Below are 22,858 nucleotides of genomic sequence, written 5' to 3' on the forward strand. Positions count from 1 at the left end.
AAAATGAGTAATATCCCAACAAAAAAACTCCACCAAACTCTGTGTAAATAAACGACAAGTTTATAAAAAAAAACGGCCATAAAAGTTGTGATATAATTTTAAGTCTTTGAACTAAAGATATAATTTATGTTAAAATAGTCTACTAAATAATCGAACTTAACTTGGCGACTTAGATTTGAAATTTAAAAATACTATAGCATAATGAAATCATACTAGATAATAATATTATGGTCAACCATCATTGAATTAGGTAGGTAATGTATTACTTATCAAGTGTTTTTAAGTCGCCAATAACTAAGTTCAATTATTTAGCAGACTATTTTAACATAAATTATATATATATATAATTTATTCATTTTTATATGACTTATTAAATGGTCTTATTTATTCTCCGGAATTATTATCTCACTTTGGTTTTAATATACAAGCTCACGTTTTAAGAAAATCTAATTTTTTCATGTCCTTCTTTATAAGAACAATAATTGTTTAATTTATTATTTTACTTCCACCTCGTTTTTCTCCAGAGCTCTATCTTTGGCTAACTGTATAATAGATCATGTTGATTTTTTTCCATGTCGCGTTATGTATTCAGACAGAATGTTTATTTGCCATTAGCCTTAAATTTAAATTTACTTGTTTAAATTATTATTATTACTTTTTTTTTTTTTTGTAACTATTATTGTCAATTAATGATTTTTACTGTACTATATATAATTATTCTTTATTTAGCTGTTAACTATTACCATTGGTACTACTAATTTTTACTTCTTTTTTGTATCCTAAATCTATTATAAGATAAGCTGAACTGTACTTACAATTCTTGAAATTGCTAAAGGGTTTAATATCCGTTTATTATACATAAATAATATACTAGCTGATCGATGATCCCACGCAGCACGCACTTTGTTGCCGTAACAAATGACAGCTCTTAAAAAATTGTGATTGTTCAACTTCTTTTGGATGTAACTCGACATAATTAAGTCACCATGGTAGGCAATCCGACTATGTCGGATCGCGGACAATGTGGGACACCATATCAATAGTAGGCGCCGCCTATGAGTACAAGACAAGTGTACAGCTGAGCAGTCAGCCTACTTTTAAATACTAATTCCTACTAATTTTTTCTCCTATAATCAATAGCAACCATTTTAAACCAATGGTAACCAATAATTATTAAAACCCATGGCAACCATACACAAACAAATTTGGCCAATTATTATTTTTAATGTTCGTTGAAGTCCAAGGATGGTTTTTACAGCTGGAAAAATTCGAATAATTGCTGGGAAGACCCTAAAAACAACCCTTTTCTTTTTAAAACAGCCCTTACTATAATATGGATAATATAATATTGATCATCTCCATGGCAATGTAATCACTGATCAAGAACATCATCTATGGTGGTCGATTATTTGTGAGCTCTCTGTTAATGAACGATTAAAATTATAATGATTTGGTAGACGAACAATTTACAATGCCATTACATTTTTTATTCATTATTCGTGTATGTATATTATTTAAAGACGTACATTTTTACTAAAAAAGTTGAAAACTGAAACATCAACAAACTGCCAATGTCGTAAGTGCTTTTTTTCTTGGATTTTCTGTTACCTACTATACTGAGTTTGCTTTTGTCAACTGATACACGAATTAAATTCGTACATAGTGTTTTGCGCAGTGTTAAGTTACCTATGATGACTAATTATTGCATGTGACACAATAATTTATATTTGATATGCCTCCTATACGACGAAGCAATTTAGGTAGAAAAACCCGAAATGCTACAAACCAAGGTAATTACTAGGGCTCGGATGTTTATGCACTTAAAATAACTGTAATATGTATGCATTTATGCACTAAAAAATTACTAAATATGCAATTTTACTAATTACCAATCTAACCAAAGTGCACAAGAACGTGACGACCGAAATGAACGTGAAATAATTCGAATTTTTGTTAATAATTATGATTGACATGATTAACAATAAAGCGATTGCTTACTTTTAAATGCTTATATATGTTTTATTTAATTATTTTTTATTCACACTGACCTATCACCAGGGTGACGGTTCTGTTCACGAGAATTTTTTGCCCCGACAGGACGAGTACGGTGACGGGGAGGTGATACACAAATATGTTTCACTCGGGCGAAGCCGGGTAATTCAGCTAAATGCTAATATAGTGCTACGAATCAGAATTTTTACTCTGGGCAACGGAAAAGTTTAGATTCATCAGAGTTAAATCATACACTTACGTACAAACAGCACTGGGTCCGCGATCTACCCGCTGGTAGATTGCCTACCTGATAATATACTGCTGCGAATCAGAATTTTTATTCCAGACAACAGAAAAGTTAAGATACATTTTGAATACCATACACCGAATATTAAATAACAAATTAAACAAAGTTTGAGGTCATATAGAGTTGGTACATTTAACGGGCAACGAAGTGCATGGGATCAGCTATATAATATAAAAATGAATCGCAGAATGTGTTACTAAGCGCAATAATTCTACTGTACCTACGTGTATTGTGACTGAACTCCTCCTAAATGGTTAGACCGATTTGAATGAATTTTTTTGTACGCGTTTGCGTTTATTCATCTGATTTTAGTACGGTTAGGTTAGGTTAGGATTTTGTATTAATTGATTATATGAATCCACCATAGGTAGAATACGACAAACTTGGTATAACTTTGATACTTTAGAGTTTAGAGTTAAATCATACACTAGCGTACATGCATCACGGGGTCCGCGATCTACCGCAGGTAGATTGCCTACCTGATAATGTACTGCTGCGAATCAGAATTTTTATTCAGGGCAACGGAAAAGTTAAGATTAATATTTCAACCATACACCGAATATTAAATAATGAATTGAACAAAGTTTGAGTCACATAATATAGTTGTTACACTTAATAGGCAACGAAGTGCACGGGTTGTCGGGTTCAGCTATATATATATAGATTATTTAAAAGACTTAGCTATAAAATTAGCAGTATGACTTTATGATTAAACTAACATAATTATAACATACTAAATAATAATATTATGGTCTACCATCATTGAAATAGGTAGGTATATTGTAGGTATTACTAAGCAAGTGTTTTAAAGTCGCCAATAGTCAAGTTTTATTATTTAGCGGATTTTTAACATAAATGATATCTATAGTTCAGAAAACTTGACTATAAAACGATATCACAACTTTTAGAGGCTTAGAGCCATTTTTTTTAAATATATACTTGTCGTTTTTTACACGTAGTTTGGCGGAGTGTTTTTGTTGGTATTTGATCACGTGAAGTGTAAAAATAATAGGAAACTGTAATTAGTCCGATTCGTGTACAGATTTGATCAGATTTAATTTACTATACTACCTGATATTAACAAAAAGGTTGCAATATCTAATAAAACGGGTCTTTAATACAAACCCCATCAGCTTCTTAATCTGTCAAATCTGTTTTAACTTTTTATCGCATTCTCTTCAGCCCATATATTCTTTTCTCATTGCTGTATAAAGTAATTTATCATGTCCCATTTACTTATTGTAATTTGTTTTTGTAAATATTCAATAATTAAAATTAAAAAGATGCAACAATAAATATTATATTAGGTATAGGGAATATTAAATATTTACTTTTCAAAAGTACCAACTATAGAACTGATTTTCTATTAAAAACAACCCTTACAAAATTAAAGATCGAAGCGTTTTAATTTTTTTCTACTATATAGGTATCGTATATACTAAACAGACACGCAAAAAAAAACATACATCATTGTTAAATCAATATATTCATTATTCCGCTCAAAACCTTAAATGAATATAATATCAATCTGCGGAATGATTACAATTTACTTTCAACAATAATACATTTTAAAAAAGAAGACCCAGGTAGGTACGGTAAATTGTAATAGTCTATTATAAGATTTAATTGATACCTTATAAAGTTATGTTATAATATAGGTATATTATACAATTTATCTTATGGTAGATTCCTATTTTTATTTTGAAATTCACTATTAAAATAAATACTTTTCGATTCTACAATAAATACCTATGCTGTAAAACGTTGAAACGTGCCATTTTCAAAATGACATCATGCACTACTAAATAATAGGTAGCATAATAAGTTGACTACCTATGTATATTGCTTATTGTACGAGTATGTTATTTCATTCTATGATTTCGAATTTAGTGACGTCAAATTTTGGTTCAAAATTAAATCCTCGTACACAATATTATCATGTACTTGCTAAATTAATAGTAGGTAAACTTATTTTCTATCGTGTAATTCAAATCTTAGGATTTAGGACTTAATATATAATTAGAAGTTGTTTGTTTTTAATTAAATAGGTATTTTTAATTTTGTTTTTTAGATCTCGGAAATTGTTTTTAACATCGGTAGATATTTATTAAATTACTTTTAGGAGAACAATAATAATAATTAATAACGTTAAGAAAAGTATTGATTTTAATTGTACGAAACTTTCATCACTTAAAAGTTACTAAGTTATTTTAAAGTGATAAAAATCACAATTATTTGGTATCAAACGCGGTCTACCTATAACCTACCGCAATCAATTTGTAATAATCTTTTATTTTAATTGGGTTTTATTTCAATGATAATTTAAATATAATACTTATACGGTATTTTATATTATAATATTATTTATTCGAACTAAATAAAGGGGGATGACAATCACATTGATTTGAAAACGCATTAGAAGTAATCCGAAATCAACGAAGAACACAGTTATGAGGAAATAAACGATAGAAGGATAGAACCGATTCTTTTATAAATAATAATACCTACTTATACCTACATAGCATAGGTCCTAAATAATAATATAATCGAAAATAATATTTTCATCTCTACCAACCTATAATTTGTTTTCTCAATCTAATAATTACTTTTATCGAAATTGTCTGGGTTTTGTAGTTTTATAAACAATGTCTCATCGTGTCTACAGGCACTCTTAAATTATAAATTATTATAATGTAATATTATACATCAGCTGTAGAAATTTTTTTTTTTTACATTCTCAGAACTAATAATATTTAGATATATTTTAGCTTTTGTGAATTGGCTATCAATTATTACGGTTTCTCAATAATTGCTTGAGAACAAATAGATACCTACCATGTGTTTATTTTTAATTTTTTTTTTTACGTTAATGGAAGGAAATATAAATTCCAACTTAAAACAATAATATAGCTACTGAAATATTTAACAAATCTACCTATCTTTAATACAGTATAATAGTTGTGAAAAAAAAAACAAATATTAATAATCTAAATAATATAAATAAAAAAAGTTATTGACATGTCAGAAACATAACGAGTAGTGTGTATATTATGATATTGCACTATAGTCTCAAATATATATTTTTAGATTTTAAATTACACGAACCCAGTGCCCTAGGGTCCATAGTCTGTAATCTTACCCAACTATAATGTTTGTAGTTTGTACAAATATTTTATTGTTCGACGGTCGTGCAATATATGCGGGACAGAACGACCTGCGGTGAAGTTCGAACGTTTAGAAAAAAAAATTCAGTCACGATGTTTACTACAAGACCACCACCACCTGGTCAAATATAATATACCTATGTTGGGAAAAAATTTAAAAAATAAAAAACGTAAACGTTCGTAGGTACAACGCCGACGTCGGTTCACGTTTCCTAAACTGTGCGACGATAGTGGCTAGAGGGGTTGTAACATTATACACGCGAGAGTTCGAAAATCAATATAATATAATATACAATTTTACAGCCACTGCAGAGTAAGTACGTACATGCATTGGAACGCGCGGTAGAGACTTACTGTGGCGGTGCGTAAAAAACAAAATACGGTTAATAATAAATGTATTGGTAGTGTTATCGATTGACTTTTTTGTGAGCATCGATGACCGTCGTCAAAACGCGTTAAATCGTGTTCATTTCTAACCTGTCGGGATCGTCGAACGCAGCGAGATGAAAACCACCGACGTCGGGAAATCCTTCGTCGTGTGCCTGTGCGTGCTGGTAGCGAGCGGCTCGTGTTTCCAGAAGCATATCCAAGCACTAACGGCAAAAGTGAACAGACTATTTGGCAATGAACCGTGCGACAGCGTCAGTTCCAGTTCGTGGAAGCCCAACGACAACAACGCACAGCCCGCCGTGTCACAGTGCAATAATTATACCGGCAACAGATATAATTTATTTGGTGTCGACTGGAGAAACATGGGTTCCAGAATTGCCAATAACTGGTGGATAATTGCTGTGTCTTCAGTTCTACCGTTCATCGTCTTGTGGCGGATCCAATACAATATGAGACATAGAGTAAACAGACACAAATAAGTTGCTTTTGATTTTGTTCTGAATGAAAAATTAATTTTCAGCTCCACGACTGGAAAAAATCGTTCATTCAAAAAGAAAAAGCCCATTCCAGACGACTAACACTACCAGATTTAACTTTGGCTAAACATGCTCGAAGGGAGTCATTGGCTGAATCTACACAAAAACACACACGTAAATATTTTTTTTTTTAAATACAATATTCAGTACTGAGGTTATTGTTATTAATATTTTTAGATCGTCCACGAAAGATGTCTCAATGCAACATTTCACAGTTTAAAAGTATGAGAAAAAGTTCATTTGAAAGAAATGAAGAACTACTAGGGGACTCAAAGAGAGTTCATATAATTAGGCGACGGCATTAATGATTAGTTTAGTACCTAATTTGAAGTATTTACATATTTTGTATCTTGTATGTGCCAATTTTATCTGAGTCAGTATGCACAACAATTGTTAACTGAATTTTAATAAATATAAAAATATTGAAGAGTAAATTCTTTTATAGGATTATAATAAAAAATAACAAATGATATAACTGGTATAATTAAGATGTTTTAATAAAAAAAAAATCACAAAATTAAATCAGTAAGTGCTAAAGTGCAGAGTTTTGTTTTCAATTGAAGTAGATACATTTACATATTTATTCATTAATACATTATTTAAATTTGGACTTATAATATTATTATCAGTTATCACCATCAAGAGTAATGTTAAACAATATAATATTAAACAGTCTGAATTACTCTCCCTTTGCTTTATCTTCTCGATAATGCAAGAAGACAAAACTGAATATAAACACACCAAACATCATTGAAAAAGCACTTGAATAATATGGATATGCACTTAAGATAAATCTTTCATACTGAGTATGTTCCAGTGGAATTACAGACACCTAAAAATAATAAAAAAAAATGCATTTAAATATTTAATGAATGCAATTTCATTATACATGATTAATCAAATTAATTTATTATTTACCATGGTTGAGCTTCTGATTGCAGTAAATCCAATTCGGTTGTATTCCACTTTAAATTGATACACTCCATATGTATCTGGTATTTTAAATGTAAACTCGTACTTGCCATTTTTTAAATTTTTAAGATTACCACGCCAGAACGGATCTATGCGCACAAATTCTACTTGAACATCATCAGCGTTATGAGGGATCCATTTTCCGTTTTCCCAACGTTCCAACTCCACCAAAAATATCTATGAAAAACAAAATTGATAAATTAATTGTTGAAACTTATCATACAGGTTGTTATTGATATAAAAATATTACAGCCATATCCATAATTGTGTAAGATGGTGGAGGTGACGACTCGCCCACTTTATGATGGTCTACAGACTTTACTCTTATCATACCTCTATCTTTTAATGTCCACAAAACAATGTTTGAAGCAACTTCTTGGTTTCCGGAAATATTATATGTTTTTCCATCCTATTATAGTTTAATTTAATGTTAAAATCTGTATCAAAACAGCTAAATCAGATTATATCAAAAACAAAAACTTACAAATTTTTGTACAGAAGTCCTAAAGGCAACATCAGAAAAGAAGTACAAGGAACCAGAAAATACAACTCTGGCATTATTTCTTGCTTGTAAAGCTGCAATTAGTAATAGATCTTTGCCTGTTCCTAATGAATACTGGAAAAAACAAGTATTTTTTTTAATGGTTCATGATATTTGATAACTCGTATTTTAATTTAATCAAACTTACATCTTTAACAGGAAGGTCTGGCTTGTAAGAATATGCGGTAGATTCAGCATGAAGAATAGGAAGTACTAAAGGATTTTTTGGATCCGTAATTACTGTAGTTCCTTCATATAACAGTGGTTTATCATTACTTTTTCCAACTATTTCTTCAGATTTAATTAGGTTTGACGAACTGGTTACTACCAAAGTATGCTATATAATTTACATTTTTTTTTTTTTTGTTAATCATTTATTAAAACTTTTAAGAAAAAATAAAAATATATAAATTTATTATTTATTATCAAGGTTAGGGATTTTTATAGTCAGGGACACGAAAAATGATTCCTGATATATACATAATTGAAAATTAATAAAATTACTTTTCTCATTACATTAAATATTTTTATTTAAATTTAATTTGCATTACCCAACATTATTTTTAACACATTACTTTACTTTTTCACTCCAAAAATAGGACGTTGTAAATAATGTTACTTTTTTTTAAAAAATCAGTCCATAATGAATAATAACTAGTAGGTTCCTTGTTAATGACTTAATGTTATACATGAACAAAATTTATAAGAATTAATATGGAATATTTAATAATCATGTTGATTATTATTTATTATAAACCTTTGAAATCGTAAATAAATATTTTTAATTTTTCTCCAATAACCTATCTTCGAATAAGCCTCTAGTGTGTATAGGCGAACTGGCCTAGGTGAAGAGTAGGAGAAATCCACCGAGGCTGCAGCCGTGACTAGCCTTTTCATTCTGTCTACTTTCAATAAAAAATTATTATATCATTTCATAATATTACTTATGCAAAATTGCTGATTTACAATAATAGATTTTCTGTGAATGATTCACTTTTACATAATATAAATTAAATAGATCCTGAGGCACAAAGATTTTTGGGTATTTTTTGAAAATATTAGAAAAATATATTTAGCGTTCTTTTGAAGCATTAAAATCTTCTCCAGCCGGATCGAGGTACTGCCAGGCCGCAACTAATATTTTTCGTTATACATTCTACATTCATAACTTATTTTAATAACATGGAAAATAACACGTTACTCCATAGAAATTACTTTTAAAAAGTAAATTTGTTACAATTGCATTAATTTAAATAAATTATAATAAAACTACAGCATTACTGCAAAAGTAATTTGTAATTTGAGTTATGTTACTACGCAATAATGGTCATCAAATAATCTGGTTATAAGGGGATTTGATACCATTATTTTCTGTTTTTGTCTAACAAACGCGTGACATAGTATTTTAGACGTGTTTTTTGCCAAACATTCTAATTGATCTATTGAAGCGATAAGAATTCTCAAAACAGATTTGAATTTGTCATCAAGTCTACTTGAAATCTACTTTCCCACATGTTTAACATTATCCCACAAATTCCTAAAAATGTCAGATTAAAAAAAAGTATTTAAAAATGTTCATATTTTAATATTTTGAAAAGATAAAATCAAAAATGTGGGAAAGTTGATTTCAAGTTGATGACAAATTCAAATCTGTTTTTAGAATTCCTATTGTTTCATTAGATTAATTGGTATGTTTGAAAAAAGAACCAGTCTAAAATCCCGTCGTGTATATGTTAAACAAAAGAAGAAAATTACGGTATTGAATCCTCTTAAACTAAATATTTCCAATTCAGTTGTATACTGGACAGGCATGTACATTTAAAAATATATTAAAACCGACATTCAGGTTAATTTCAATATCTAAACTTTTATATTATACTAATTGTTATTACTTTTCCTGAGTCACTAGCATCATAATTCAAATGGTCAATTAAGGAAGAATTTTCTTCGGTAACTTCAAAACCACATTCGGCAGCCAACTCTCTCAAAGCAGAACCAGTAGACACACCACCAGTAAACAAAACATTGCCTATAAATAATAAAGATTCTTGTTATATGAGTAAAATAAGTAATTTATAGGTTTTACCTCCGTCATCAATGAATTGAGTAATTGTTTCAATGTTGAGAGATCCACCAAATTCTTGGACGGTTGGTGCAAAAATAATTAAATTTTCATAAAAGTATTTTCCATACTTAGAAAGCACCAATGTAGGGTCATCAGCTGATTTGAAAGTCAGATGATATCCTCTTTCTAATGATGAAATCAAAATACAAATAATAATTTTTTTATTAAAAGAATAATTTTAATACATATAAGTGATTAAAATCTTATTAGCACTAAAAATTATATAAATATATAATAAAACAACAAAATATGCAATCACTTCTTTTTAACATTAATTATAATAAATTATTACTTGTTATGTATTATTACATCCTGAAAGACTATAAAAAAAACCTAATTATTAATCTTTAAAAATTAAGCATTTGAATTTAAACCTCGACTTAAACATTACATGAATTATTATTGTGAAATGCTCATCCAAATTTCCGTAACTGAATTGTGCAATTGTCTGCCAGCAAATAAGATAATGTTTAAAATTATAATAGAATAATATGTACTATAATATGTCGAAAAACCCGAATCCGCATAATAGGTTTCCTATTTAATTAATCTACTTTTAGATTAATGTATTTACCACATATTATGTATATTAAACTAACACTGTGTAATTCATATTTGATAATAAAAAAAATAATCAAATAATGTATATGAACAAACTAAGTATAGGTTTACTTTGATATTTTTTAAGAATCTTAATAAAAAAAAAGCAAATGCTGCATCAATCCCAACCATATAAATAGTTTAATAAGAACACAAATACTGCGAGAAAACATCAAATTTCGTGAACTTTCTGATGGAAGCCCAAAATAATTCTCACATTAGTAAATGACTCACAATAGCCTACTAGCGACTGTAAAATATGGAAAGTTAAATTTTACCTTTAAGAGTGTTAAATAAAATGGAATGTGTCTCTTTGATGACTAAATTGTTGAGTAGTACCAGAGTCTCTTTGGACGCACTGGCGAACGCAGCAAGGCTTAACGTTAATATTGAACACACGTAATATTTAATTAACATTGTAAAATAAAATTACTCAACAAATAAAATAGGAGTAGAGAATGACCGTTTCGAAAATAGCAATCGATAACAAAACAGAAAATCATTAACTAATATAACAAAACATCATTTGAGATGGATTCGTATAATTATAATAATAATATTATAGTATTATACTTGTCCTATCGTCCTGATGAATTGAAATTGTGAATTGTAACTTGTAAGTACCGAGTTGTGACAAGTACAAAAAATACACCGATAACGCGTATCACAGAACGCCACGATGCCGGCATAGAACAAGGAAGCCAACACAATCGTTTTGTTAGGTGTACCAACGTAAAAAAAAAATTTAAAAACGATTGTAAGATATACACGAAATTAAGATATATATCTTAGTTCGTGGCATGACCGGTTTATATTTATCCCGTATCTGGATTATGAACCATGTAAATGAGGTCCAAGCATCCCGGGACCCGGTTCATTATTTTTCACACCGGTTTTAGCCTATCGAATCACTCCACATTTTCATTTTGGCTCATATTTTTACTATTAAAAACTACTAAAAACTGGAATACTAGACATTGCTTAACATTACAAAGTACACAATGTTTCAATAGTGGATAGAATAGTGTGTCTATACTATTGCTCAAAATAACATTTTTAGAAGTAATCGATGCCTAAAATATGCTTGATTGCTGTAGTAGCCCTATACAAATGAGTAATGACTATGACCTTAGAACAATGCTATGACTGTGCTATGACTATATTGTACGAAACCACAAATTTCTAGATAAAAAACCACTGAAAAAAGTCGAGAAAGAGTTACTTTGCAGTCAAAAATTCATACCTAAGAAAATAAGTATTTTTATACTAACTATCTTTAGGCCTAAACCCAGGGAGTCAAAACGGGTTTGAACCCGGGTCGTAAAACCCGGGTTACCCGCAAAAAATTCTACTCGGGTTTTAACACGAAACCCGAAAGGAACCCGCTAAAAATTGTACCCGGTTTTTAACACGAAACACAGAACCCGTAAAAAGTTGTACCCGGTTTTTAACACGAAACTCGAAACCCGCAAAAAATGTTACACGGTGTTTAACACGAAACACGAAAAAAATGTACCCGTATTGCAAGGTTCAACATGAAACATGAAATCCTCAAAATTAACTTAACTGTATGCACCAAATACTAATAATAACTAATATAATATTTAATTATAATTATCTTTACCCAGAGGCCAGATTGCCAGAACCCAGTCATTCTTCTCCACTTTCAGGACATAGGGGTAATTAGTTAATTTGGAAAGACTTATTGAATTTAATATTTATTATTGTATACCTAATCGACTATAAATTTTACAGTACCTATTCGAATTCGGGACTCGGGTATTTTAAATTATAATTAGTATAGTGTTGATTGTTGACCAAATGCTATTTGGCATTTTATATTTACATTTGTATATTATAATGTGTAAATAATTAAGATAGACGACGACGGTACGCGTCTATTATTGGATATTTTGTTGTATTATTTTTGATTTGTAGCTAGGTGGTGTAAAATGTAAATGTGTAATCTAGGGCTGTATATGGATAATATTTCTAAACGTAAATTACTGCAATTATTGTACTTATGTTTTATACATTAATAATTATTGCAAATAGATAATTCCGACTTTTTTTTAAATCATAAATATTTCATTAGTGAGGGGAGGCCTTAAAAAATACGGCCTTTGGCGTATAGACTTTTTTTCGGTTCAATAATAAGGTAGCGCCGGTTATGTTACTGCGGATAAAGTCTAGTCACGCCTACTCAAAATTCAAAACCCACAAAAGTGTTACCCGGTTTTAAACCCGAAACCCGCAAAAAATTGTACCCGATTTTTAAAACGAAACCCGAAACCCTCAAAAAATTGTACCCGGTTTTTAAAACTAAACCCGAAACCCGCAAAAAATTGTACCCGGTTTTTAACACGAAACCAGAAACCCGTAAAAAATTTTACCCGGTTTTGAACACGAAACCCGAAACCCGAAATATTTTAACCCGTTTTGACTCCCTGCCTAAACCACTATCCACTGTGGTTAATTTTGGGCATTAATTCACTTTAGCAAACCAGCACCTTTTTAATTTTTTTTTTTTTAAATAGATGTACATCGACGAGTTAAGAACGATGGTGCAAAAAAAAATTTGCGGAAACCATTATTGTGGAAGTTATAGACATCCAAAGTTTGCGATTTTACGTTTTTAGGTATATATAGTATGCGGTACGTATGAGCCATGCGCGCAAGACTGTTTTAATGCCGCGCGAAGTAATTTGAGTTTGGCGACCTGAGCCACTTAATTATTATACTTATGTTTCTTTAACAGACTGGCGACCGGAGCCGTTAGGCGACGGGAGGTCCCTTGAGTTTGAATATTGGCGCGGCTTGTGTTACTTTAATGGCATAATTGCATTTAAGCTCTCCCTCGCCATTTTGAATTTTTTTTATCGAAACTTATGTAACTCATCGAGTTAAGAACGATGGTGCAATCAGAATTTTTCGCTCTCACTTAGTTTCGAAGTTCTGGCCTTCCAAAGTTTTCGATTTTACGTTTATACACATGCGCGCAACACTACTATAATGCCGCGCATGGCTAGCTGGTAGTTACGATAGACAAGAATACTAAGTTACCCTGTGACCAACTTGAGGTGGTGTTGCACAGCAAGTCAGGGGATATTTTCGATTTGCGGAGCGGAGCGACGGCGCCGAGGAGCGTAGCGACGAGTGCCTTTAGCATGGCATCACCGTACGATGTTTTTTCAAATTGGTGGCCCACTTGGGGAGGTGTTGCATAGCAAATCGAGGGATATTTTCGTTTTTAATTATCCGAGCGAGCGAGTGACCCCGCTCAGTGCAACAAAAATTTAATATACTAATTTATAGAAGTGTTGCGCGCATGAGTATCAACGTAAAATCGCAAACTTTGGATAGCTATAACTTCCAAAATAACGGTTTTTGCAAATTTTTTTTTGCACCATCGTTCTCAACTCGTTGAAATACGTCCATTTCAAAAAAAAAAATTTTAAAAATGTGCTGTGTTGCTAAAGTGAATTTGTTCCTTAATTTTAGGTAGTGATGATTAACACTACTTATTAAATGTAAATTGATCCAGATTGATATTTTTCATCTATAGTCTTCCTTTTACGTTTTTGATTGATGGTAATTATAGTGTATGACAATACGAGGACTCTCAAGTTTGGTTGCCTTGCACTAATCAGGGTGTCAGCAGGACCGGCTCAAGCAAAAATAGTGAACTAGGCAAAATCAAATTTTGCCGCCCCTAACAATATAAAATTAACAGTATTTTGAAAATTCCGCCCTCTTACTAAAGTGCTGCTTAAGTGCCGCCCTAGGCGTGGGCCTATGTCGCCTACCCCTTGAGCCGGGCCTGGGTGTCAGTGTATGAGAGCAGTCAAACGTACTTTAGTCAAATGATTCTTTTGTTCACTGGATTGTATTGATTTCCTATTATCAATTATGAATAATATTAATTATTAACACAGGACATGTTCATATGTTTATTCTGTGGACTGTGATATAATTATGTCGTATTATACTATTATCAGCAAAATAAAATTGACATATTAATTAAGCTATAATTAAAAAAAAAAATCTTATGGTAAATATTAACTGGTTTTTGAATTGTATCAATTTTCTTTACTATAGTTTTGCTTGTTTTATTTATCTATTAACCTTTACTATTTGTTTTAATATCTATAGAATTAAATACCAAAAAATTAATAAACCAACAAAAAAAACACATTAACAATATAATATAATAACTAAAAAGATATTATTTTATTTTATGTTAAAATTATAATTATTACAATGATCACAATTAAATTGACTTGAAGTCATATTAAAGACAACTAAAATTTTTAAATTAAAAGATAATTTAAAATGTTGTTAACAAAGAATCATATTTTACAATGGAAGGAACATAACAATTGAATGTTGAAACAGTTTTTAATAAATTTAGCCAATGTTAAATGCCATCATTTAAATCTAAACTCTTCAATTGTGTAACAAACCACCTATGGTTATAACTATGCATTCCATCACAAAATATATTGTGCACAGGTCTTACTGGCAATGGATCCTGTGGAAATATTCAACATGCATTATAATATATTTCAAAAATTATTATACAGATATAAAAAAATTATAATTACATCTTTTCCATAAGGTGTTGGGGTTTTAAGCGAAATAATTCGTTCATTTTGATCTATAAAAGCTCCATCTTCGAGTAATCTTATACATATCCTGGATATATTAAATGAATCATCTAGGCCACTATGAGGGTTGCCTTCAAATTCCATATCCAAAAAGGTTAACATTGCATTCAGATTGCAAGGAACTGAATACTACAAGTAATAAGGTTAATTTTGCATTAATATTATAGAAGAATAAATATTTATACAAGGGATATACACAAAATAAACTGTTTGCTTCTGTATGGCAAAGGGATTTTTCTTTTCAAAGGTAACAACATAAAGTCAAAGAAGCTCCTCTGAAGATAATGAGTGATGCCGGCAGTTAGTAGCTTGTAAACTAATGTCAGAAGAATCTATATCACAAAACCCAACAACTGAGGGCAGCTCAAATATTTTGAAACATTCCAGAATTGATGGAGTTAATTTCCACTAATCAGTAGTGATAAGAGGCAATACCTAGGTTTACAGTCTAGAAATCATACAATAATCGATGGAATGCAATAGTGACACACCACATCTCCAGCTGCAAAAATATCACAAGTTGTGAAGTCGACCAGAAAAATCAAGGTCTGTTTTATGAGACAAAAAGTCCCAATAGATTTTTTTACTTAAAAGGGGGTAATCAACGTACAGACAACATGATAAATTACTGCGAAACATTGAGGAAACATGAGAAGAAGTTGTTGACCTCATGTATACATACATCTCATACTTGGTATCGCGTCACCGTATCGGGATTCAACTTTTAAATCAGTTTGGATAAGATAACCTGATTCACTCCCCTCACTTTAAAATATAGATAGTCATATGTCAATGGAAGAATTAAAAGGAATTCACCACCACCATTACTAAGCTGTTATTGAGGCAGTAAACAACAGACCAAAGGTTGTAAGAAGTTTCTACAAAAATGAGATTTCAAAGCTTATTACCAGCTACCTAAAATATATTGAGATACTGAGGTATACAGTGATTATATGAAAAAAAAAAGTGGAGAAACCTCTGTGAATTTTATTATTTTTTAATACAAACTCAGTTTTTTTTTTAAATAAATGGAACTTATTTTGTGTATACCACTCATAGGTATGATATTATTATTTATAATAATACTTTATTAGAGAATAAAATATATGAAATATAAAAAATTACCTTAACTTGTTTTGTAAAATAAAACGCTTTAAATACTTTTCTTATATTAATCCATTTAGTAGCAAATTTTGGATATGGAATTTCCGACATCTAAAAATTGTACGGTGTTAATATTAGCCGAACAAAATAGTTTATAAATAGTAAAATGCTTTACAATTCTTTACATATTATATTTTAATCAAAAACTATATTAAAACTTACCAAACATTGTCCATAAAGAAACCGAGCCATATCAAATGGGCCATCAGTGACAATAGAAAATTTGTGTTTAATTCCAAGTTCATGTTCTTCTAACCATTTAGTAAATCGTGTCAAACATACTTCAAATGAATCAGCATTATCAATTTGATCCTGGTAATTAAGATAGTAAATTAAAAATCGAGGCATTTTTTAATGTAGTACGCTACTTGATATGTTTCTTCCGCAAGGAAAATCTATGAATCGTAAATATGTTTTTGGGGGAGAGGGGCACTGAACTTTGTCTATGAACTATATTTAAAAAAATATCAGTAACTAATAATTTAAAAATAAAGTCAAAACATATCATTTTTATTGAATTCATTGTTAATTATTGTACAATTAAAATTGATACACTTAAGAAGGATCTTTGATAAGAAAAATATGAAACGTAATTTATTGTAGTTAGTATTGAAAATACATTTGATTTTGTTACATATTCAGACAAATAAACCGATTTATGGATCAGATAAATCTGACGCTTAATATTAATTTAATTTGTACAAAAAATGTAGTAATGTAGTAAGTATAACTTAAGAGGACGCAGCACCCGCATGTCTTGCAAGTGCTCTGTTGGTTTAAAAATTAGAGTGAATTGAGCTATTATGAAATTTAGAAATAAGAAATTATTTAGGTAATCACATAGGCTTTTTATTATATTTTAATTTTAAAGCGAGTTATGAGTATTTTAAAATTGTAAATTATTTATACATCTTAAAATACTCATAGCTCGCTTTAAAATTATAATATAATAAAAAGCCTATTAAGTTGCCTAGATAATATTCTTACTTCAAAATTTGATAATAGGTCAATTCCCTCTGATTTTTAAACTTGAGGAGCTACACATATTCTGCCGAGCATACAATTTGCTATGTTATACACTTGTAAGACGGAGACAATATATGCGGGTGCGGCGTCCTTTTAAACATTAAGTAAAATGGTCAACATTAATTAAATAATAGTATTTTAAACGGTACTTTTCTGTTATCCCTACTACCGCAAGTCTCAATTCTGTTATCTCGACTACCTCGCCGATGCTGATTTAGATAAAACCGATAATAAATCATAGCCATGGATATAAATATAAAATTTAAAATACCTCCCCAACACAGTTCATATTTTATACGTACATAGGCCTTTTTTATGAGCGTTTGATTATATAATTTTAACGATATTGTGTATTTAGTGGTAATTTATCAAATTGAATAAGACCTTAAAGCACTAAGCAGTCACCCACCTACCACTTGCAAAAGTTATGGGGTATTTACCCAGTAGCCATACGTGTTCGGTACTACTAAGCTAGGTCTGTCTAACGCACTGTCTCCGCTCAGAATCGTATTTCGTATCCAATGATTTATCATTGAATTCAAATATAACACATACGCATTACAATGATATACTTGACAACTACTATACAGCAGAGTGATACCCACTTGTCCACCTTTTTAATTTATATATAAATATATATATTTAATATCTTGATGATTTTATGGTTTATATTATAACACTACACTACTGTGATAACTTATGCGATAACTGATAATAAACGTTATACTAATATAATATATTATTATATAAATAGCAATGCATGTGTATTATGTATGAAAATACTGAACTAACGGGATAGTACTATAGTAGAAGAGATAACAGAATAGAGTAGTCGCGGCATCGACCGGTAGTAGGGATAACAGAAAAGTACCTTTTAAACTATTGATGAAGATAAGTACCATGATTATTGAATAAAATATTTTTTGGTTTAATTTCAAAATTAAAAATAGTAAAAATTTTTTAGATACTTTCATTTTGAGAAAATTACAAATTAAAAATGAGCATGAATACTAAACTAGATTAAGTTTATGCTATTTTGTATAAATATATAACCTTTTTCTTTAACAAGGTTAGTCCTAAGAATTTGTTAAAAACAGTTTTGAAAATTAACTTACTTGAGTTATACCAGTTAATTTAATGCAAAACTCGGATAACTTTGGATTGATTGATGGTTTTACAAATGCTTGAAAATGATCTATTATTTTCCGTTTTTTAGCATCGACCAATACAGCTGGAAATTCTATGATTTCAAACCTAAAATATTAATTAGATATTACATGTAAAAATTAAACAAAAAAAAAATAATAACAGAGTTAACTAAATTATTTAATCAGACATTAAAAAATTAATTTAATATTTATGTTATATTTGTTTACCTATATTCAATAATTTTAATATATTATTTACTAGTACTACTAATGATCCAGGTGTCTATTTAATAAAGTATTTATTAATTTATAGGGAGATTCAATAAATTAAAAAGCAGTTACAAGACAATTTTATGACTTCTTCATGAAATATTAATAAGGTTCGGATTTGAAGGCAACATTTTTTTTTTTTTTTAATAATAATACTAGAGAAATAATTTTTATATAAATATGCGTGTCATTTAATATGTAAGATGATGAACGTATTCATTTTTGCCTTTTTTACTAATAAATGCCTTTTTCACTTATAAATGCCTTTATTGTGTTTAATTGTCAATTGATTTAATAGTTGTATACACGCCATACTTATAAACGGTACAAATAGATTTTCTAAAGACTATGCATTGTCGGCTGTTAATTATTTTTAATGGGTTTTAGTATCGGTATTGATTATAATATAATCAATGGTATTGGCGATATTTACCGATATCACTAAATACTTTATTGAGTATTTGGTATGGCCAGTTAATTTGATGTTTATAAAAGTACCCATGCTACCTATCTATATATCTATAGATTAAAATATGTTTACATGGCGTTATACTTACTATAGATTCAAAATTGTTCGTCAGTCCACCCCGATTACATTTTCCATGTATAAAAATATTTTAAGCCCAAACCGTCAACGTTTTAATGAAGACAGTTGAACAAAGTACATGACAGTGATTATTTTTAATGCTAGTTAAATATACAATATACAAACTATTAAATTTATTAGTAAATTTTTTTGTAATTGCTTTTTTATATTAATTAAATGCTTTTTTTGCCTTTTTTGACATTTTGAATGTTTTTTTTTACTGATTATGGTCATAATAATTATAGTATATACTAATTTAATTTTATAAGTTTATGAAAATGTACCTATGTAACTCAGGATTTACCAAATAATCAAATTATTGAAAGAGGTTAGAGCAATCTTGAGGAATAACATATTATTTTTATTTACAGAAAGTAATTTAATTTAATATTGATAAAGTACATAATTAGGTATAAATCAAATTTTTAATTTTTTATCAGAAACCTATATATTACAACCAGTTAAAAACTATGGTGCAAAAATGAATTGACAAAAAATGTCAAAAATCATTTGTTATTATGGTTTAGCCTTACAAGGTTCATGATTTTCTGTGTTTTACACACATTTGCAACGGTTATCATTTATTGCATGCTTATAACAAATTAAATTTTTTTTTTTAAAACTAGGTAAATCAACGTTTTAAAAATTATGGTGCAAAAACAATTCTGACACCCGCCCATGGTGGATTTACATAACAAATCGAGATGTGTTTTCGATTTTAATTGTCCAAGCAAGTGCAGCGAGCGAGTGATCACACTGTGTGTATATGAAAATACCATAAATTTCAATTACTTAGCCATAACTTTAAAATATGTCTGACTGCTAAATTCAGACTTCCCTATCGTTTTCAGCATGTTTAACTATATAGGTGTGTTAAGACAAATAAAATTTTAAAAAAAGGGTGTGCAGTAAAACAGAAAAATTTCAAACACACAGTAAAATATTGTTGTACGGACGCGTAAAACACCATGATCATCATTAACTTTGTAAGGCTTTAATTTAAAAACTAATGATTTCCTGCAATTAGTTTTTGCAATATTGTTCTAACTCGTTGTAATACATGGGTTTCAAAAAAAAATTAAAAAATTCGCTTAGGCGCTAAACTAGATTTTTTCCCAAAATTAAATTACAGTTTTCTAATGACAAATATATTTTTGCAAAATAGAAATAATTTATCAGGTATATACGTACTTGTAATCAGCAGGATTATTTTCAGTACATGTTGCTTCAATATCAATGACAACAAAATACGGAAAATAAGTTGCCTCAGATTCACAGATTTTAGCTTTGATCAATGCTTGCATTCTATAGTGGTTTTTTAAACGTTTTTTCAAAACATCTAATTCACCATCAGTATTGAGCATTTTATTTCTCATTGTATCTAACAATTGACGTTTTTTCATGCGATTTATTTTGCCATTAACTGATGCCAAACGCTGAAACATGGGTAAATGTTCCAGTGGTATCCTACGACTATCACAGTCAAACTCTTCGCTGTCAGAATCAACATGACTGTCACTATTTGACATTTCAACCGACTAACCTAAGACAGCATAGAAGAAAACAAATTATTAATATCTATATTAAAATGGGTACCATACAAATTGCAGGTAACAAAATGTAAATAAATAAATACAAATTTAATATACTTTACTTTTATGGGTTCTGAGACGAATTGAATTATGTAATAGATGTACACCAAAGTAATAGTAATTTTTAACTTTTTTGCTAAACAATTTACAAAATTAAATTCTCAAACGGAATTCCGCATTTAACAAAATATCATTATTGCCATGGTTAATACAAAAAACTTATCTATGATTTTTGAGGCCAATTTTCAGAGTGCAGAACTGCTGAGTGTAGACAGCATAATATTTTATTATCTAACTGATAACGGTCTGTTCGGTTATAATTTGGACACGAACTATGATTATAATCATAGTTCGTGGTTTTGGACGTCGTATGGTTCGTTGCACGACATACAAATATTTTTTGTAAAAGCCTCAAAAGTGTGATAACAATAGTGGAACAAAAAGTAGTGGTTGTTACTTTTTGTTCCACAATATATTTGTTCCAACCATGAACATTAGAGAAAGGGCGCCAATCCATAAAAAAAGAATAGCAGTAAGCTCAGATTAAATACAAAAACAATATTATACGAAGTAGTGAATATAGTAACCTTACTGGTACCTAAGTCAATTTTCAACCAACATTCATACCTAAAAATTAAAATATACGTATCTAAGTAGCTATTAATTCTATAGAATTTGTGAATTTTATATTTATATCATGATTTTTTAATAACAATATATTAAATATACACGATCTATATTTATGTATAATATCATTGTAGGTAAATGAAAAACGATTATGAAATATATATGAGCGAAAACAGTTTATACATTACAAAGTATATTTTATGAAAAATCATATGTATTTATATTTTATACATTGCTATTTGCTAGTGGAAATTTGTAACTACCTACCTGTCTACATGTAGTAATTTATTTTTCTATAATAGTAGAACTAATGTATTATTATAGTAGAGAATAGTGAATACGGATAAATGTTCGATAAAATATGTTTGCCGAAAACAGCATTTATTAAATTATTAATATTGAATTATTATATTATAATACTTTGTGTCTTTGACCTTTGTACCTATATATTTGTATCATATTATAATATTATTGTTACCTATAGCCTATAGGTACTAAATTTTGATTCAATACCGACTTTCCGTCTCCAAAATAACTATATATTATACTATAGATAGCTCATCAAATGTTCAAATTGTGATTTTCCTCTTGTATCTATAGTATTGTTTTTTATATGAAAATGGTCAGCAACATCGCTATCTACATGAATACTGGGCTACTATAGGCTTCTCAAGCTCAGTTTGAAAGATCGCAATACCTACCTTCATTCTTCTTTAAAATCTATGTAACATAAACAGCCTAGGTGCTTAAAACACGATTTTCCATCCCTTATATAGTAACAACAAATATTTTCGAATTTTTTTTTGTAAAAATTTAACCGACTGATGCCGTAAACTATCTATCTTGGTTTTTAAATTTAGAATTTAAAATATATTTTTTGATTTAAGAGTGAAAAACTTAATAAAGACTAATGACAAAATGTATAATTTTTTCCCTAAAATGTTGTAAAATTACCAAAATGGAAATTATGCAGTAAAATAAATATTTTCAAAAATGTTCGTGTTTTCATTTTTCTGAAATAATGCTTGTGTCTTAAATTAAATATCACCCCGTTTCGGCGTTTCCATATTGCCAGTATATACATATTTGTATTCATTTTAGACTAAAGCTCTGCATAATAGCCAATTAATAGTTAATATCATTGGTTATAA

At 29.4% G+C, this 22,858-nt stretch overlaps 3 protein-coding genes across 3 annotated transcripts; 1 reads left to right on the forward strand and 2 right to left on the reverse strand.

The window, feature by feature from the left end:
• Positions 1–5,495: 5,495 nt before the first annotated feature.
• On the forward strand, positions 5,496–6,823 carry LOC100572343. Its single transcript, XM_003245440.4, has 3 exons — positions 5,496–6,314; positions 6,374–6,503; positions 6,567–6,823. The coding sequence occupies exons 1-3, from the start codon at positions 5,967–5,969 to the stop codon at positions 6,692–6,694; spliced, it is 606 nt and encodes a 201-aa protein (XP_003245488.1). The 5' UTR covers positions 5,496–5,966; the 3' UTR covers positions 6,695–6,823.
• A 38-nt stretch (positions 6,824–6,861) lies between these two features.
• LOC100572249 (dolichyl-diphosphooligosaccharide--protein glycosyltransferase 48 kDa subunit) lies at positions 6,862–11,244 on the reverse strand. The gene is made up of 8 exons (XM_003245439.3): positions 10,906–11,244; positions 9,989–10,153; positions 9,795–9,931; positions 8,051–8,239; positions 7,846–7,977; positions 7,612–7,770; positions 7,308–7,538; positions 6,862–7,221 (listed from the first exon to the last, which is right to left on the reverse strand). Exons 1-8 carry the CDS (start codon positions 11,042–11,044, stop codon positions 7,069–7,071), a joined length of 1,305 nt encoding a protein of 434 aa, XP_003245487.1. The 5' UTR covers positions 11,045–11,244; the 3' UTR covers positions 6,862–7,068.
• Positions 11,245–14,833: 3,589 nt separating this feature from the next.
• Positions 14,834–21,307, reverse strand: Eri1 (exoribonuclease 1). The gene is given in 7 exon segments (NM_001162474.1): positions 14,834–15,158; positions 15,232–15,423; positions 16,420–16,509; positions 16,621–16,770; positions 18,600–18,738; positions 20,680–21,031; positions 21,143–21,307. Coding segments are annotated over 6 exon segments (1,023 nt in total). The 5' UTR covers positions 21,018–21,031; positions 21,143–21,307; the 3' UTR covers positions 14,834–15,044.
• Between the last annotated feature and the right edge of the window lie 1,551 nt (positions 21,308–22,858).

The sequence above is a fragment of the Acyrthosiphon pisum genome, chromosome A1 (assembly GCF_005508785.2).
Source record: "Acyrthosiphon pisum isolate AL4f chromosome A1, pea_aphid_22Mar2018_4r6ur, whole genome shotgun sequence".
Classification (NCBI taxonomy): domain Eukaryota; kingdom Metazoa; phylum Arthropoda; class Insecta; order Hemiptera; family Aphididae; genus Acyrthosiphon; species Acyrthosiphon pisum.

What these genes read in the sequence shown, in the direction of transcription:
- LOC100572343 (XM_003245440.4), top strand. Translation starts at nt 5,967, where the DNA reads ATGAAAACCACCGACGTCGGGAAATCCTTCGTCGTGTGCCTGTGCGTG. An exon ending in AATACAATATGAGACATAGA is followed by an intron (nt 6,315 to 6,373) that starts GTAAACAGACAC and finishes ATTAATTTTCAG; the next exon opens with CTCCACGACTGGAAAAAATC. An exon ending in ATCTACACAAAAACACACAC is followed by an intron (nt 6,504 to 6,566) that starts GTAAATATTTTT and finishes TAATATTTTTAG; the next exon opens with ATCGTCCACGAAAGATGTCT.
- LOC100572249 (XM_003245439.3), bottom strand. Translation starts at nt 11,044, where the DNA reads ATGTTAATTAAATATTACGTGTGTTCAATATTAACGTTAAGCCTTGCT. An exon ending in ACACAATTATGGATATGGCT is followed by an intron (nt 7,539 to 7,611) that starts GTAATATTTTTA and finishes TGTTTTTCATAG; the next exon opens with ATATTTTTGGTGGAGTTGGA. An exon ending in CAATCAGAAGCTCAACCATG is followed by an intron (nt 7,222 to 7,307) that starts GTAAATAATAAA and finishes TATTATTTTTAG; the next exon opens with GTGTCTGTAATTCCACTGGA.